The sequence below is a fragment of the Loxodonta africana genome, chromosome 10 (assembly GCF_030014295.1).
Source record: "Loxodonta africana isolate mLoxAfr1 chromosome 10, mLoxAfr1.hap2, whole genome shotgun sequence".
Classification (NCBI taxonomy): Eukaryota; Metazoa; Chordata; class Mammalia; order Proboscidea; family Elephantidae; genus Loxodonta; species Loxodonta africana.
The window spans coordinates 5,827,315-5,845,647 of record NC_087351.1 but is presented as its reverse complement, the minus strand read 5'-3'; the positions used below and the strand labels follow the sequence as shown (position 1 = coordinate 5,845,647).

Here is an 18,333-nt window from a genome sequence, read left to right as displayed (position 1 = left end):
TGAACTTTTATTTAACCACGCTATTACTACTATAAGAATTGTTAATGAAAACAGATACTTAAGCTTTAGCAGAAGACATAAAGATAATACCGACACAGGTGATGGATAAAGAAATCAAGGCGGTGTTACATACACTCACGGTCCCAGAATCAGGGTTTCTCACAGTCCCCGCTGCAGACTGGTTATGGCTGTGTTTGGGACTGCAGTAGCCACTATCGCTGTCTATGTCAGCTTCACTAGCCCCCTGCTCACTAGAGGATTCAGCGGTGGGGTGGGACGCTCTTCTCCTCCTGCCTTTTGACTTCCAGAGCATTGTGGCGGTGCTCTCTGAGAGAGACTTGTTGGCAATATCTGATGGGAAATCTACAAGGCAAGGAAGTGTGATGACCAAATTTATATATTCTTGTTAAACTATCATTAAGCAGAAGTTTTAAGAAAATAAAAATGTCTAAACTTTGTAAATGGTGAAAGAAGTGAAAACTTTTTTAAAAGATCATTAAAAGGTAATATGTTTCTGACAAGTTGGCTTACAACGTATTTCATTACAAAAATAGAATATCTGTATAACTGAAATAGTAAAGCGAATACCCACGTACCAGTCACCCATTTAAGAAAGAGTGTTGTCAATCCTGTGACGTCCACTCTGAGCCCTCCTCCACAACTCCACCCTCTCTTACCCAGAGGTCACCTCTACACTCTCAATTCTGGGTTTCACATTCCCTCAACTCTTCCTTATACAGTCACCAGATTTCCTTATTCCTAAAATATATATCATGTAATTTTGCAGTTTTAACTTTATAAAGGTGAAATCATGCTGTACATATTCTATGACATGCTTTCTCCTCCCCACTACCAACACTGGTTTTGGGATTCTAAATCATGTAACTATAATTCATTAATGTTACTGCCATCAAGCGGCCCCACTCACAATGGCACAAACTGTTGCCTGATTCTGTACCATCCGCATAATTGGTTGCAGATGGCATCACTGTGATACACAGAGTTTTTATGGGCTGATTTTCAGAAGCAGGTCACCAGGCCTTTCTTCCTAGTCCATCTTAGTCTGAAAGCTCCACTGAAAACCTGTTTAGCATCACAGCAACACGCAAGCCTCCACTGACAGACGGGTGATGAGGGATAATGGCCAGTAATCAAACCCAGCTCTCTCATATGGAAAGTGAGAATTATACCATTGAACCACCAATAAATACCTCACTTGTATGAACATACCATAATGTATTCATTATTTGTACCACTGAGGAGACTTCTCTTTTCTTTTCTTTACCATGAAGAACAATACTGCTGTGAGCATTTCTGTGCGTAGACATGAATACCTATGGTATACACGTGACAGTTTCTCTGAGGTATATACTGCTGGGACTTAACAGTACACACAGGTTCAACTGTACTTGGTAATGTCACATCATTTCCATGGACGGTTAAAGAAATTCACACCCCAGCAGAGGTTTCCCATACAAGTGCTTCCACTGACCCACATGTTCACCAAACACTTGCTAGTGTCTTCTACGTGGTAATTTTTGCCAATCTGTTGGATATACAAAGGTGGCTTGTCGTAGGTTTTGATTTGCATTTTCCTGCTTAATAATGAGGTTGAGCACCATTTCTGATGTTTTTAGACACTGTTTCTCCTTCTGTGAAATACTAGTTAATTTTACTTTTGGATTGTTTGACATCTGCTCATTTTTCTACCGGGTTTTTTTTTTTTTTTTCTGTTTCTTACTTTGTATTTCACAAATTGTAATCACAGTAATGACAGTAAAAAAAAGTCTCTTACATTCTCTTCCCCTTTTGTGTTCAGAAGTAAAAATACATTACAAATGAAAAAACAGATTAATTCTACCTGTGATTGCTACCAATTAATCTTAAGAATTTGAAAATAAGCTAAAGAATAAAAATACTGATAGAATGTACAATTATCATAATTTAAAAATAAAGAATACTCAGAGAGAATATACAATCTTTTACTGAGAGCATGCCTTCGTTATTTTGCATTTTCAAATTCTTACGTTTCAGAAGGTTGTTGTTGTAGTGGCTTAAGGAGTAAGCTAAAAGCATCATTTTTAAAAGTATTCCCAAGTTTGAAATGGGCCACCATGATCAGGAAAAACCAAAACACAGAAAATATTATCGTGTGCCACGCTGCTATTCTTTTCCATAGTCACTCCGAGCATTTGTCAGAGTCTGTTAATCTCACTTCTTTACGTCCTAACAAAGCACAAGGACTGTACTATCGGAGAGATTATTTAACTGATTCTCAGGTTCTTTCTCTGCTCCTAGTAGATGCAACTAACTGTAAAAGGGTAAAACTGACTGTCATGGATTGAACTGTCCCCCCAAAAAATATCTGTCGCCTTGGCTAGGTCGTGATGCCCTTATATTGTATGATCGTCTACCATTTCATCTTCTGATATGATTTCTCTATGTCTTCTAAATCCTATCACTACGATGTAATGAAATGGATTAGTGGCTGTTATACTGATTAGTGTCTTAAGCTAATCTCTTTTGAGATGTAAGAGAGAGAAGCGAGCAGAGAGACATGGGGTCCTCATACCACTAAGAAAGCAACACCGGGAGCAGAGCAAGTCCTTTGGACCTGAGGTTCCGGCGCTGAGATGTTCCCAGACCAAGGGAAGACTGATGACAAGGACCTTCCTCCAGAGCCAAGAGAGAGAGAATACCTTCCCCTGGAGCTGACACCCTGAATTTGGACTCGTAACCTACTCAACTGTGACAGAATAAACTTCTCTTTGTTAAAGCCATCCACTTGTGGTATTTCTGTTATAGCAGTACTAGATGACTAAGACACTGACTAAAAAAAAAGACAGCCAAAAGAGAAGGTACAGCCCAAATGAAGGGAAGTACAAGCTATCTTATTCATTTCAACCCTGACCTCATTTGAATACAGGCTACAGAAGGATAAAAGCAATTGTGCCTTTGAAGGCATCTAATTCTTGGTCATGGATCATACACAAGCGTGTATTTTTTTTTTTTGGGTGTCAGTGACAATGGTAAGAGGTTGTAGACATCTGTTCTACAGATATGAAACAGAGATCAGAAATATAAACTGGAATTCTGAGACAGAAACTAAAAAAGAACTAAAATGTAAAAACATCAATTCTTATCTATTACTAGGATAAAGTTTTGGTTTTATTTTTACTTAATAGTCCTCTAAAAATCACTGGACAAAATAACATTCAACAAATCTAAAGCTGTTACTTGTTTGACAGGATGTGGGTGTCATTCATAGGTTTGGTCAGATGTGTCCTACGATATGGCACCAAAAACTTGCCAAGGATGTTTTTATAAAGGGTTTACATCTAGTTATAGAAACATATATAATTCTGATTTCCACCAAAATAAATCCCCCAAATTTCAAATTTCTACCATGTCTGAAAAATTCCACCTGTGATTTCTGAATTGCTCCACTACTTTAAGGGAGTGAGGAAACCTCAAATCCTGCTCAAAATTGTACACAAGCCAGCAAACAAGGTGAAGGAACAGTAAGGATACCAGCATGCAAGTTAAAGGGACAGTAAGGACACCAGCAAACAAGGTGAAGGAAGAGTAAGGACCCCAGCAAACAAGGTGAAGGAAGAGTAAGGACGCTGGCAAACAAGGTGAAGGAACAGTAAAGACGCCGGCAAACAAGGTGAAGGAACAGTAACGACACCGGCAAGCAAGGTGAAGGAAGAGTAAGGACGCCAGCAAGCAAGGTGAAGGAAGAGTAAGGACACCAGCAAGCAAGGTGAAGGAACAATAAGGACGCCAGCAAGCAAGGTGAAGAAGAGTAAGGACACCAGCAAGCAAGGTGAAGGAACAGTAAGGACGCCAGCAAGCAAGGTGAAGGAAGAGTAAGGACACCAGCAAGCAAGGTGAAGGAAGAGTAAGGACACCAGCAAGCAAGGTGAAGGAACAGTAAGGGCACCAGCAAACAGGGTGAAGGAACAGTAAGGGCACCAGCAAACAGGGTGAAGGAACAGTAAGGGCACCAGCAAGCAAGGTGAAGGAACAGTAAGGGCACCAGCAAACAGGGTGAAGGAACAGTAAGGGCACCAGCAAACAAGGTGAAGGAACAGTAAGGGCACCAGCAAACAGGGTGAAGGAACAGTAAGGGCACCAGCAAACAAGGTGAAGGAACAGTAGGGGCGCCAGCAAACAAGGTGAAGGAACAGTAACGACACCGGCAAGCAAGGTGAAGGAAGAGTAAGGACGCCAGCAAACAAGGTGAAGGAACAATAAGGACGCCAGCAAGCAAGGTGAAGGAAGAGTAAGGACACCAGCAAGCAAGGTGAAGGAACAATAAGGACGTCAGCAAGCAAGGTGAAGAAGAGTAAGGACACCAGCAAGCAAGGTGAAGGAACAGTAAGGACGCCAGCAAGCAAGGTGAAGGAAGAGTAAGGACACCAGCAAGCAAGGTGAAGGAACAGTAAGGGCACCAGCAAGCAAGGTGAAGGAACAGTAAGGGCACCAGCAAACAGGGTGAAGGAACAGTAAGGGCACCAGCAAACAAGGTGAAGGAACAGTAGGGGCGCCAGCAAACAAGGTGAAGGAACAGTAAGGGCGCCAGCAAACAAGGTGAAGGAACAGTAAGGACACCAGCAAACAAGGTGAAGGAACAGTAAGGACACAGACTGTTTGGTCCTTCCTAGGGAATTTGACAAACCGGCAGACAGATGGAAGGATGGAAGTCTAGAATCCTGGAAAGCGGTGCAGTCCACAACTACAAAGCCAACACAGGAAAGCAGGTAAATGCCCCTGACTTACCAGTTTGCTGTGCAGCATCCACCAGAAGCACAATTTTTGATCGATTATCAGGACCTGCTGCATTTGTCTCTTTCTGAGTAGCTACATTTTTCACCAGGGGCCTCTTGCTTTTTATGTGCTGTTGTAAAAGCTGTTGCTGATTTAAATTAAAAAAAGAAAAAAAAATTTTTTTTAAGATCCTACTCAACGTACCTAAACATAAAATACACAGCCATTATAAAATACACCTAAACATATGCTCCCAATTAGTGGCTCTCAATCCATGGCTCAGCAGGGTTACTTTGTAAAAGTTCTATGAAACTTTTAGGCTACATAATGTTTTACACATACACATATATTCATAAACCATTTCAAATAACAAAACAGCTGTGATGAACAAAATATGAATTCACTTTTATGTTATTTGCATTTGTATTTTCCCAATTAATAAATAATAGGGGCATAATTTTAATCATATAAGGGGTTGTAAATTTTTATTAGAAGTGGTAGTAAAAAGTGTGGTAACTTGTCCCAAGGCTATAATTTAATTTCACGATAGCAGTGAAGCTGCAACAGAAATTTCTGCTTCAAAGTTCAAAAAAAAAAAAAGTAAAAATGCTGATCCTTTCCTTCACTTTTTAAATATTCATCACTTCAATGGCAATTTAGGTTTCAGAACTCTGTATTTAACTGCCTAAATTCAAGTCCTGGGAATGCACACTAAGTCACGTTCCTTCAGGATCTGGGAGTTATACACTATTACCTTACCTCCAACACTTCTTTTCATTCTCAGAGGTCCCGAGAAGATTCCCCTTGGCCCAGAGTATTTCCATGAACAAAGCCTAAAAGCTTTTCAGAGCAACCTCTGCTGCTTGTTTGTATTTTAATTTGTAAAAACTATGCCAGGAGACTGCAAAGTCTTTTACTAAAGAAGCTGAGGTCAACGGAATCTACCGAAAGTATCAACTCCTTGATGATACAGCATAAGGTGAGTCTAAGAAGTCACTCTGCCTTCTATCAGCTCAAAGTGCTGAGCAGAAACCTGGTTTTTCTTATTATTAGCTTTGATATTAAGGCTGCATTGAAAAAGTAACCTTTTCGTTAATAGTTACCTAGCGTAAACCCTAACTCCTTGTGATTTCAAAGACTTCATAAAATGGTTTCACACACGTATCTTACATCTCTTCAACCCTGGGAGACCCTGTGTTCATACAGTGGTAAGGCACCTCTCGAGTAACAAAGTGCTGTTCCTACTAAAAGCTCACGTAATGAAACTGAAGGGATCCCATGAATCACAAGTGCTCTTTCCTACAATATCTCCTGCAGACTTCTAAGGCTGAAATACTTTAAAGTGCACTAGCCATTCAACACTGCTAGCACGCGATGCATACTGACCTCTTAGGTAATGCTGGTGTCGCCGTGCAATTATCACTAAATTAATTTGAAAATGCTAATATGTTTATGTAGAACTCTCTGAAGGAACTTAAAGATGACAGTAAATCATTTCAGCAATCAAGAATGAGGAACCATTAAAAAACAGTCAATATCCTTGACTATTTTATAATAGTGAATGAAATGCTTTATACTAAATTAAGCGTTAAAGGGCCATCAATACAAGTAGCAAATTTCTTGTATTAGTATTAAAAACAGAAATATCAAACATAAAAGCCAGTCAACCAGAGTCACTTACTTTTGGTACCACTGGTCCTCTGTTACTGTTTCTGCCTCGGTGACTGGACAACGGGAAGACCTGCCCAAGCTGATTTGGACGCTCAGTACACTCTGTGGCTAGAGTATTTACAGTACTTGTGGCCTGAAAGGTGCTGGAGTACGGTGTAGGAAACGGATGATAAAAACCCATAACTTGGGCACACGGTGCTGGCATCAGCTGGTAATACGCATACTCTGCGGAAACAGGAGGCTGAGCAGATATGACAGGGTAAGCAAGGTACGGTCCAGCAGGATTCGGACTGGGCTGCTGCCATCGTATATCATTGTTATATAATGGAAACTGTCTGCAAAACAAAATAAAAAAAAGAATAAATCTACTGACGAGTCTAAAACTCATGCTAAAGCAAAATCTCTTAACTCATTCTAACAACAACAAAACAACAGCACAGAAAATGGGCCTTATAATAATTCTAGGAGAGAACACAAATTTACCATCATCTTATAAATTTTCTTGTCATAAGTAATATCATGTTAGTATTATTACGTATATGTAATGACAATTTAAATGTCAGTATAAATTAATCCAGTATGATAGTTTTGCCGCATTACAAAAATTTAAAAGTACCTACTATTCTTATTTGTAGCTCTCCCCTCAACCTCCTCAAGATATTTTTGCCTAAAACACCCAGCTGCTGGGTCTACCAACAAAGAGAGTCCAAAGTTCCCAACCAACGACAACTACTGTGACAGCCTTGCAAAAAAGCAGGGAAAGGTGACCACTGTGTTAAGGTGATCATTACATAGGGTGATCTGAGTCCTCCACCTCTCATACTTCAGCTGAGTCGCAGGGCCTCCCACTCATCTAACCCCCTGGCCAAGTCCAACTCTTCTCCTGGCTCCCTTCCTTGGCAATGGAAGCAGGCTCCAGGTCCAAGGGAAGGAAGAGGAGAAAGAAGCAAACCTTCCACGGCCATCTTATCCCTAGTCGTAGGGCTTGTTCTACGTGTAGCTTCCATGAAGCAGCAGCAACCTCCCCTGTCCCAGGGAGCCCCTCACCAAAGGCTGCTCCTGAAGTGTGAGGGGTACTGGGGAGCAGGGAACTGGCACACAGAGCTTCTCCTTACCAACCCCATGACAAGGCGAAATTGAAAAATATTCACTACCATAATCCCGAAATGTTTTAAAATAAGCCGCTCTCTGGTTTACTCGTAAATTCTCAAATATTATCTGGTAAGGTGAAAAACAAAATTTATCACACTGTAGACTTGGCCATTTTGTCAAATACAAAAATACTATTATTAAATTTAGTTTAGAAATGACTTAATCCAATATTGATCAAAGACCTTTAATATAAAAGAAAATAAATTACCGATTCGACTGGTTCTCCTGCACAAATGGGTAACAAGTAATCAGGTAGCTGGGAATTGGAGTTGGTTCAACACCAGAAACACTTCCATTCTCATTTGGGAGTGTCATAGGGATCATAATTGTATCAGGATTCTTCTTCTGGGGAATAAATGGCTCTACTTCAGCTGACAGTTTGACATTCTTCAAAGAGAAGGTGAGATGCATTAACAGCAAGTGAGCAAAAAACTTTAATAATACAAATTCACAATTTAACAAAAGAAGAATTCATCTGTACAAACAGTAATTGGGATTTTTCTCAGGATTCACAAAACATTCAATAGGAACAGCAATGTTAATTTAAAATAACTGAACAATGATCAAATTATTTATACAAAGTCATCAAATAAAACAAGGAAAAACTTAGAAAAGGTTGCTACATTTCAATGAAATAATTTCTTACGTAATCAAATCTGGTAAAAGAATCAAGAGTACCAGGAAGTCACACCTCAGAGTTCAAAAATAAAGCTGGTAGTAAGAAATCTAGCTCTTCAGACAAAACAATGTGTTAACTAATTTTGTTAAAAAAAAAAAATGTGTTAACTAATTTTGTTAGGAGGGGAAAAATCACTAAGAGTTCTGAAAGATAATTATTCTATCTGTTTGAAGAGCATAAAAAAGAGTCTGTTTCTGTCCAGTTTCAGGAAACTGGATTAATAGTGTGAAACCAAAAGGAAGGAAAACGTTTAAGATGAAAGAAAAAATATGTAACATAAGGGGAAATAACTTCAGTTCACAGTTAAATTGGAAAAAAAATGAGAACTACTGCAGTTTCCCACTAAACAATTTGAGCAAACTAAAGTGATTCATAGTATGTACTGTTTATTTTACGTCTTTTCTTCTGATAAAATACACAGTGATTTAAAAGACATATAAAGAAAAAAGTCATAACCTTTAGAGATGTACATGTCAATGGCAAACATAAAGAAAAGTCAATAAACAGTGGGTTTGGTTTTTTTTTTTTTGGTTTTATGAAAGTCTTGGACAGGAAAGAGGGAGCTGTGATTGAGTGGAGACATCTGGAGAGACTCTAGGGTACCCAGGAAAGTCCATACTTGGGTGATAGTTACGGGATGTTCACCTTATAGTAACTCATTAAGTTGTACACTGTTTTATGCAGTTATGTACATTTGTTATACTTAACAAGTTTAAAATTAAAAAAAAAAAATCTACAGGTACTTTCTGCAAAAATAAAAGAATAACAGAAACCACATAGCAAAACCAAATCCATTGCCATCAAGTCGATTCCAACTCATCGAAGAAACTACGTAAGTATTACAATCTAAAAAGATATGACTTAAAACACAACTTTTCAATGAAACCAGTTAAGTGAGAACAAGCCAGTGTGTCAACCACTAAGATCAATTACCTTGAAGCAATGGTCCTAAATCAGAATTTTTCCCCAAAAAACTCAATAGGGCAGTGTTTATTAGAAACTCCCATCAAAGCATAGTTTTCAGAATAAATTCCGAGTATGTTTTTCACAATAGCACTCAGTAACAAATCCTAGAAAATCTAAAGACAAGACTTGCTATGCTCAATACACAGCCTTTACTCAAAAAATAAAGTTTTCTAAAAGTAAACCATGGCGAATATTAAAAATAATCCTACAAAAAGGGGTAAAAAGAAGTTGAACTACATAAACCCCCAAAAACCCAGTGCTGTCGAGTCGATTCCGACTCACAGCGACCCTAAAGGACAGAGTAGAACTGGGCCGTAAGTTTCCCAGGAGCACCTAGCAGATTCAAAGCGCCGACCCTTTGGTCAGCAGCCGTAGCTCTTACCCACTACGCCACCAGGGTTTCCTACCAGTATGAATTCAATGCACTTGTTGCCTGCCAGATTTAACTTTAAAGTCTATGATTGTATTACTAACCAAAATCTGAAGTATATATAGCAGTAACACAAATACTTGTAAACTAACAGTGGTTTCTTCAATGTCAACACAAAAAGTAAAAACACCTTCAAATGATATTAGTAGTAATTTTCTGTGATATTTACTAGAACCCAAAACTCATTTATATAAGGTATAAAATATCAATCTAATAAACGTCTCTTTAAGCAGAAGAAGAAAAAGTTTATTTTCAACACTAATTCACAGAAAACGGAAGCTTGCTTTATACAGCTCATACATATTCATATGAAGATGGGGAATTTAAGTGACATTTGTTAAAGATATATCTTAACTGCACTAAAAATGTAACTTTTAGGAATTTCTCTAAAAAATAAAAAACCCTTTTAAACATAAGAACTCTAAGCAGTTTCATAAAATGTGGACTACTAGACGTTTGTTGTTGTTAGTACCATCGGATGGTTCCAACTCACAGCGACCCCACGTACTACAGAATTAAACACTGCCAGGGCTGCACATTAGGCATTAGGGTCGTGTTTTTTGTTTTCTGGTTTTGTTTTAAAGCAAGGAATACGGGCACACCAAATTTTCAGTCTAAAATCAAAAAAGGAACAGTACTAATGTACAAAGAAATAAGATAATTTAAAAATAACATTTTCCTAACCAAGCCCCCCCCCCCCCCACTAACTTACAAGTTACTGTGGTAACAACATATTCAAACTTTTGCTCAGGTCAAAACTTGGAATGTGGTGTTTTCCGCCCAGTTTCATCTGTACATTATAATAAGAGCTTTATAAACTTAGACAACCCACTGCTCAACAGGTATCATGCATAATTTATAACTAATGTCTGCACATACACACTTACCTGTAAATACAAAGGTTTTATTGGTTTCTATTCTAAGTGCTATTCTAGATAATCAGTTTAACAATAAAACAAACGCTGAAATGATCCTTTGTTTTTAGCAAGAAAAAAGAAAAGCTGCTGTGGTCAACAGCTGCACGAACAGAAGATATCACTAGCAGGAACGGACTGGCAAACTTTCTCCTACAGTTACAGTTCTGTTTGGTTTTAAAAGTAGTTTATTGTGACTTTGGGGCCTCCAGTATCAAACATCAAAATGCAGTATCTGTTGTTTTTAGACCTGAAAAGTAATGCTATGATACTGAAAGTCTCACAATTCTACAGAATAAAATCTGTACAGATAATATGTTAACAGAACAAGCAGATTCTGGCAATATCTCAATTACATTACCACAGAAATCAAAGACTTGCACAATAGACAAAAAAAGTTATGAAAAAGTTATCTAGACTAAGCTATTCAATGCCCATTTTAGTCCTCTGTTTGAATTTCTGTGTTTAGCCTCTCTACTTTTGTAAAGATTTATTTTTTAGGCACCGGAAGTTTTATAACAGGGAGTTGTCTCCTTAAATAAAGTATAACTATGGAATAAATCTACACACCTAAATATGGAAAAAATCTGACTATTCTTGTTCTACTATTTGCTTCAGATTAGGAAAAAAAAAACTACACAGTAAAATTATCTTTATCTTTCCAAATTATTACAGAAATTCCCAAGTTAATAAAAAATCATAATAGTAATTCTAGAACTGTATTTGAAAAAATATTTAAGTGGTTTCATACTCATCTTTAATTTTGTGTATATTAAATCAAATGTCAATAATAAAATTTCTCTGAGATGAATAATCTAGAAAACCCAAGAATTTATCAGAACATGAAACTACAAAAATCTTGTTTAAAATAAATTATTAAGCAAATGCATTCAGATACTTGACAGCCTATGTAATTCAAACAAATATATACTGAGCACATGTTCTGGAAAAGACACTAAGCTGGGCTGATTTAGCAAAACTGGGCAAACTGAACTAAGCGCACATGAGCAGCGAATGCACACTGAAGTCTTCAAGATGCAGCCTACACAGAAGTGCAGAAAAAAATGACACCCACTTCAAATGAAAACTGAGGTAGGATATGAGGCAGTGAAATTTCAGAGTGGGCATTAACACCCGCAGAAAAAATATGACCATAAAAGCTTTCCATATTCTTCCAGGATGAAAATATGATATATCGAACATCAAGATATTTTACATCCTACAGCCAAAAATAAATGTCTTCTGACAGAGAAAAGGATTAACATCTACGGATTACCTGCTGGCCATCCTGCTTTCTGACTGGAATGGTTTAAAGTAAACCACTTGCCAAAACAAACTGCAGTATTTCTATGTTTAAGTTTTACAAGACTTCAGAACACACTGAGCGAAAGAAGTACTTAATTCTGACACTGCCTACTGGCTTTGCTACCAGCACATTTTTCCTCTTTTCTCAAAACAGACTGAGTCTAATGGTTTTAAAATATGACGGCACTTTTCTAAGATCCAACTTCCTAGGTTTAACACTAGTTTTTGGATTATCTAATTCGTTAATTTCTGCTTATATATTTATTGTTTTCTTCTCTGCTTCCATGGGGTTTTTCCCCTAACTTCTTGCCTTTGATGTTTAATTTTTATTTTCGTTTTAAAATGTCCAATAATGAAAGCATTTATGACTATGCATTGACCTCGGGGTACATATAGCTTCAGCCACATTCCATGGGTTTCCATATGCAGTATTCTTTTTTTTTGTTTTTACCTTTTCAGTAACTTATAACTGTACTTTTTCTCTTTGACCCAAGGGTTTAGAAAAAAACATCTTTTTAAATTTCCAAATAGTATTTGCTACAAATGAGAATGCATTTTTTTCCTTAATTACAAAAAAACAAAACCTGCTGCCGAGAAGTCAATTTCAACTCATAAGGACCCTACAGAATAAGAGTAGAGCTGCCCCACAGAGTTCCCAAGGAGCAGCTGATAAATTCGAACTGCTGACCTTTTGGTTAGCAGTCAAGCTCTTAAATCACAGCAACACCGGGACTCCAAATTACAAAAGTATTATTTTCAAAATCTGGTAAGACAGATATACGTATGTCTATATATAAAGGCCAACTATAAGTATTTTTGAATAATAAACATTATACAGTAACCTACTTGAATGTATTAGTTTAGGCTGTTGAGATTACCTGAAGATTATAAATTATTTAGAGACAACAATTATAAATCCAGTCATTCTGGAAACTCATTAGTGAACAGTACACTGCGTAAATGTCAAAACCATTAATAACCAATAATTCTCTAAATTCTCATTTACAACTTGTCTAATGTTAACATACTAAAAATTAAACCGATGTTTAAATTATGTGATTTGTGATAACACAAAACACATGAAACCTTGGGTGTTTTGTCACCTCTAAGCCTATTGTTTTAAAAAGTCTCAAAACAGTGTCCTAAATTTCCTTAAAAAAGAAATGCTAAACCTTTATAAACAAAATGAACTCCCTGATTTATTCTTCACATCCCTTCCAGCAGTCTGTTAGGGGGAAAAAAGGCATTATGTCAAGTTATATCAATCTGCTTCTAGAACACCTAACTCTGGCAGTTAAAATACAGCTGTGTGCTTTGACTTAACAGTCCTGCTAAAAGAGAACACTGCGGATTCTTTTCTAGTACATAACATTTTTCCAAAGAGTCATTATCGCAATTAAGACCATCAATCTAGCATTGTATTCCCAAGTAACTTACTTTTTACAATCTTGATCAACATATATATAAAATGTATCTTTTTATAGAAAGATTTTATTAAAAAAAATACGAGGTCCTTTGCAATAAAAGCAAACAATACCTTCAGGCAAAAAACATGTAAGATTTTTTAAAGTTGTATATTGTACAGTATTTCAAGAATTTAATTAGGTTAAAAAGAGACGCACAAAGTTTGTATCAAGTCTTATTTTTTGAAAACTCAAATTTCTATGCACTAAAATAACGCATAAGTTTTAATGCTATGAGCTATTTCCAGAAGTTCTGAATGTAAGGCAACACCCATTTAAAACGGGAAAAACAAACATTTTGTAGGGAAAAAAAAAACTGAGCACATACCACGGATACTTTTTAATGGTCTTTACCTATTTAAATTCATTTCATTTGTAGAAATACAAAAGTGTATTAAAAATAACCTGCAGAAGTCATTACATTACCCTATGGTACAGTGGGAAAACTCAAGAACTCTCCTAAATTGAGAAATCTCAGTTCTAGCCCCTATGCTACCATTAATAGTTGTTTAGCTTTTTCCAGTGATAGATCCCTTTGAGAATATGATAAAAATCTTGGGCTCTTATCCCAGAAAAAATGCATATATACAATGTAGCACACTCCTTCCAGCACATTCATGAACCCCTGAATTAACTGGCTACAGCATTAACTAAGCAACGCCACATCATTTTTCTGGATTTGTTTCTGTTGTGTATGTGAAGGGTCAATTTTTTCTCTCACTTAGTGTTAGGCAAGAGAAGATGCAGCAGGTACCAGAGAAAAAAAGAAAAAAGATCTTCAGTGAAAAAAATCTTTTAGGATTTTTTTTACTTGTACTCCTTACATGTCTCCTCCTCTCTCTCCGAGGTATTAACTGGTTGTGGACTTTGGAAAGACCTACAATGAAAAGGAAAGGGGCTCCCTAGTTTCAATTATTTTCTCATAACACTTGCTGATAGATAATCACAGGAAATAGCTATGCTAAAAGTTATCATCTAACTAGCTAATTACATTTCATCTAGAATGAAAGGAGTCATAAGTATACATATGGTAGCATTACTGGTTCCAGCTCTGGGTGGTGAAGGGCCGAAACGTTAAAGCCTTTCATTAGCAACACACATGGAAGGAAAGGGTTCAAGGATATCTCCTATTCATCTGTCAGGCTTTAAAACTTAAAAAAAAGTTTTTAAAATTATACTGGATATAGGCTGTGTAGAGCATTCTAGGTCACAGGAAAGCCTGTTTATATTTGCTAAGAGCTTCCACATCAATTTTGTTTGGTAAATTCCACGTATTGTTTTAAAAAAAATAATCATTTGCATTTTCAGTCATAGTCTAGTAAGAACTTATGCTTTGTTAAAAATTTTTCAAAATAAAAACTGGCTCTGATTAGCTATAATATACACAAATTTAAGAGTCCAGGAAATCTTGTCTCAAATATGCAGGTACTAATAATTCCATTTGTAAAATAATTAGGTAAATCATTAGCCTCTCCTATTCCGTCATGGAGCCCTGGTGGCGCAGTGGCTGAGAGCTCTGCTGCTAACCACAGGTCCGCAGTTTGAATCCACCTGCTGCTCCTGGAAAACCCTGCGGGGCAGATCTACTCTGTCCTATAGGGTCGCTACGAGTCGGAATCGACTCCACGGAAACGGGTTTGGTGGGGGGGGGGGAGGTGAGTTATTACATCATTTATTTACCTAAATTCATCACTAGGCAAGCCGCTCTTCAGCAGAAAAGGGGCATGGTTCATGAGCCAACTTCCCCTTCATCAAATTTGCTACAATTAAGTTGTTTTGGTAACCGTTTGGAAAGTGGAAAAACTGAAATGCTGGGAGCAGGGGGAGCTATTATTTTCCATTATTCTTTACGTTTTCGTTATCCCTGCCTTCCAGCGCCTACAGCAGGAATAACCCATATGTAACCATGACCCAATAACCCGTCGGTGCCGCCCAGCGGTACAAACAGCGACCAGGAACTTTTTCAGCCTCAGAGGTTTTCTGGGAAGCCGGTGTCCCACTGACAGTGCGCGCTGCCTCAAAGCAAAGGCCTTGACGACTTCTGAAATCCAAGAAACGGGCGTGTACCGCAGACTACTATTTTTACGGGGTATTACATGAGATGTCTGAAGTTTTGGTAGGAAAAAAAATTTTTTTTTAATCTTTATTAGTTCACATACGCACCAACAGATCCCGGTGGGGACTCGGGGGTATAATTACGGTCCTTCGCACGTACCACTCAACACTTAGGGTAGGCTTATGGGAATGGGGCAAGAACAAAAAAGCCCACACTACCTACCAAAAACTCAGACACTCCATGATTCAGCATGCTTCCATTAATAAAAACACATAGTACCAACAAAAAATTCAAAGCAGAAAATAACTGGGTCACCAAACGGATAATCAAAAACTTAATGCAATTAAAAACAAATAAAACAGAACACTAATGGGACTACTTTTCGAGCATGAAAACGGGATCAGAAATCACTCTTCGGGTCCTACACCCTTAAAACAAAACCTGGATTTAAAAAGAAAGAAAGAAACAGTATAATTTTTGCACAACACCTAAATAGAGAGGCAAGGGAAAAGAAAACCTCTCCAACGCCTGTGCAACAGCCAGGCGTCCCTCAACCGGACGTCGCCCTGAAACGCCCGCGGCCCTCCCTCACCTGTCCGTCAGGAGCCTCCGAGAGCCTCCCGCCCAGAACGCAGGCTCCGGGGCCGAGGAGCAGGGCAGCGGGGACGGCTCGCGGAAGTCACCCCGCCCGGCGGGACGCGGGACGCGCGCGGGCAGCTCGGCGCCCCGGCCCTTCGCCCGGCCGGAGCAGCCCCGCGCGGGGCGGCAGCTGGGGACAATGCCGGGGCCGAGCGCCGCCAGGCCGCCGGGAGCGGGCTCTGGCCCCGCAGGGCCCCCGGCCCGAAGACCCAGGCCCGGCCTGCCCGGCCCGCGTACCTGCTCTGCGGGGGCTCGGTCCATGGCGCCTGCAGCAGCAGCGGGCGCGCGTTAGTCGGTGTGGACAGCGATCCGGGCCGCTTTCTCCATGGCCCCCCGCGCGGGTCCAGACCGGGCTCCGGGCCTCCGCCCCTGCCTGCTGCCCCGACGCCGAGTCGGGCGACGCCACCGGCCGAGGAGGCGGACCCAGCTTCGGGAGATGCAGAAGGCGGCGGCCTCGGGGCGGGACCGTCTGAGACGGAAGCCGAGGAGGGCCTAACTGGGCGGGAGGCGTTGTCGGAAATGGAGGCGAGCGGAAGGCGAAGGAGCAGGGAGGAGGCTAGAAGCCCGTGGGCGGGATGACGGCGGTGGCCTGAGCCGCGGCGTGAGCCTGGGCTGACCCAGCCGCGGCTGAGGCTGAGGCTGAGGCTGAGGCTGAGGCTGAGGCTGAGGCTGAGGCTGAGGCTGAGGCTGAGGCTGAGGCTGAGGCTGAGGCTGAGGCTGAGGCTGAGGCTGAGGCCGAGACTGCGGGAGACGCCCCAAACCACCCCGCCCTCTGCGCGGGACTTAACTGCTCCCCTGGACTGTTAAACTGGAGGGGTGGTGGGCCCTTGGGTCCAGGACCCTCGGGCTCCAACCTTCAGGGACTTCAGAAACCTGCTCATGATCCGGAACCGCCTCTTAGCGGTGTTGGAAGAGCTTTTAGCTCCCCACTGTACATGTTACTTATGTTACCCAGATAAAGACACCAAAGGAAAATGCCAAAAAAAAAAGACAAAAGAAACTCAGGAGTCTCTACAAATAGTTGTTGATGAGTTAATCTATCGTCCAGGCCCAGACACACCTTTAGGCTGATTTCACTCTTCTCAGAACCTAATATTACCCTGTCTGTATCACACCACCCAACGGTTAATTATATACTCTGGTATGTTGGTCTTTCCTCTGTACTTATTGATTTTTCCTTTTATCTCCAGTTCATTACCTCCTTGAGGGAAGAGACTGCCACAAAACTGGGCACTTGGTAAGCATTTCAGAAATGCCCTCTGTGCATCTCCTCTGACACGCTCTCCAGCAAACAGCCCTCCTGGAAGAGCTCTTCTTTGCTGCTCAGTTCCCAGGTGAGGAGGAAAAATACAAAGCTAAATCAGAGCTCCCGGTGCAGTTCTACTCTGTCCTATAGGGTCAGTGAGTAGGAATTGACAGCAACGGAGTTTTGGTTTGGTTTATAAGCTAAGGTATATTTAAGGAACAGAGAAGTGGCTGTTGTTTGTGGGGCTGGTGTGGAGATCCACAAATGGGAAAGAAAAAGAATTTTAAGAAGTTTGCTTTGTCATGCCTCAGGAGAAGTCAGTAGAGACGTGAATGCCTTTTCAGTTAGTCTTGGTTGTTAGTCTGGTTTTATTTGAATAGGCTTCTTGAAGAGGCTAGTCTGTGAAGCCCTTCACTATATTATGTTGATATTTTGACCTGGTGAGAGCAGCTATACTTGTACATGGAAATCTCTCATTTAGTTTAATTAACTCTTCTGCATCCTTAACTTTAGATACATAGATAGGTGTTTGAAATGCATGTGTGTGTGACTGTCACATATATGAGCAACTCAAGGACTTAATCATGACAGTGTTTGTAGTGCCTATCACACCTGGTAGACATTCAATGAATGGTGAATAAATTTAGGGTTGCTCAAAAAAACTAAGCTATTTATAAGGTGCAGTTATGTAAACTAACAGATGACCATCCTCCTTCTCAAGTGAAAGATAAAAAGAACTTTGAATGTAGCCATAATTTATCCCCACCCGGAAACCCTGATGGCGTAGTGGTTAAGTGCTACGGCTGCTAACCAAGAGGTCGGCAGTTCAAATCCGCCAGGTGGTCCTTGGAAACTCTATGGGGCAGTTCTACTCTGTCCTATAGGGTCGCTATGAGTTGGAATCAACTCAACAGCAGTGGGTTTGTTTTTTTGGTGTACCCCAGCCAAGTGAAAAGACATCACCATGATGCCTTTAAGATTAGCTCTCACCCTGCCCCACCCCAGCCCTCTCTGCCATGCTGGGACTGTTGCTGTAACC

At 39.9% G+C, this 18,333-nt stretch overlaps 1 protein-coding gene across 3 annotated transcripts in view; it reads right to left on the bottom strand.

Moving 5' to 3' along the window:
* Nucleotides 1-16,450, bottom strand: part of SECISBP2L (SECIS binding protein 2 like) — a 62,676-nt gene extending 46,226 nt beyond the window's left edge. For all 3 annotated transcript variants that reach the window (XM_003420122.4, XM_064291992.1, XM_010599665.3), the window contains exons 1-5: nucleotides 16,286-16,450; nucleotides 7,805-7,983; nucleotides 6,455-6,779; nucleotides 4,786-4,921; nucleotides 134-363 (exon numbers count right to left, since the gene is read on the bottom strand). In XM_003420122.4, the coding sequence (XP_003420170.2) occupies nucleotides 134-363; nucleotides 4,786-4,921; nucleotides 6,455-6,779; nucleotides 7,805-7,983; nucleotides 16,286-16,309 (894 nt within the window). In that variant the 5' untranslated portion in view covers nucleotides 16,310-16,450. The remainder of the gene's footprint in view (nucleotides 1-133; nucleotides 364-4,785; nucleotides 4,922-6,454; nucleotides 6,780-7,804; nucleotides 7,984-16,285) is intronic.
* Nucleotides 16,451-18,333: the final 1,883 nt, after the last annotated feature.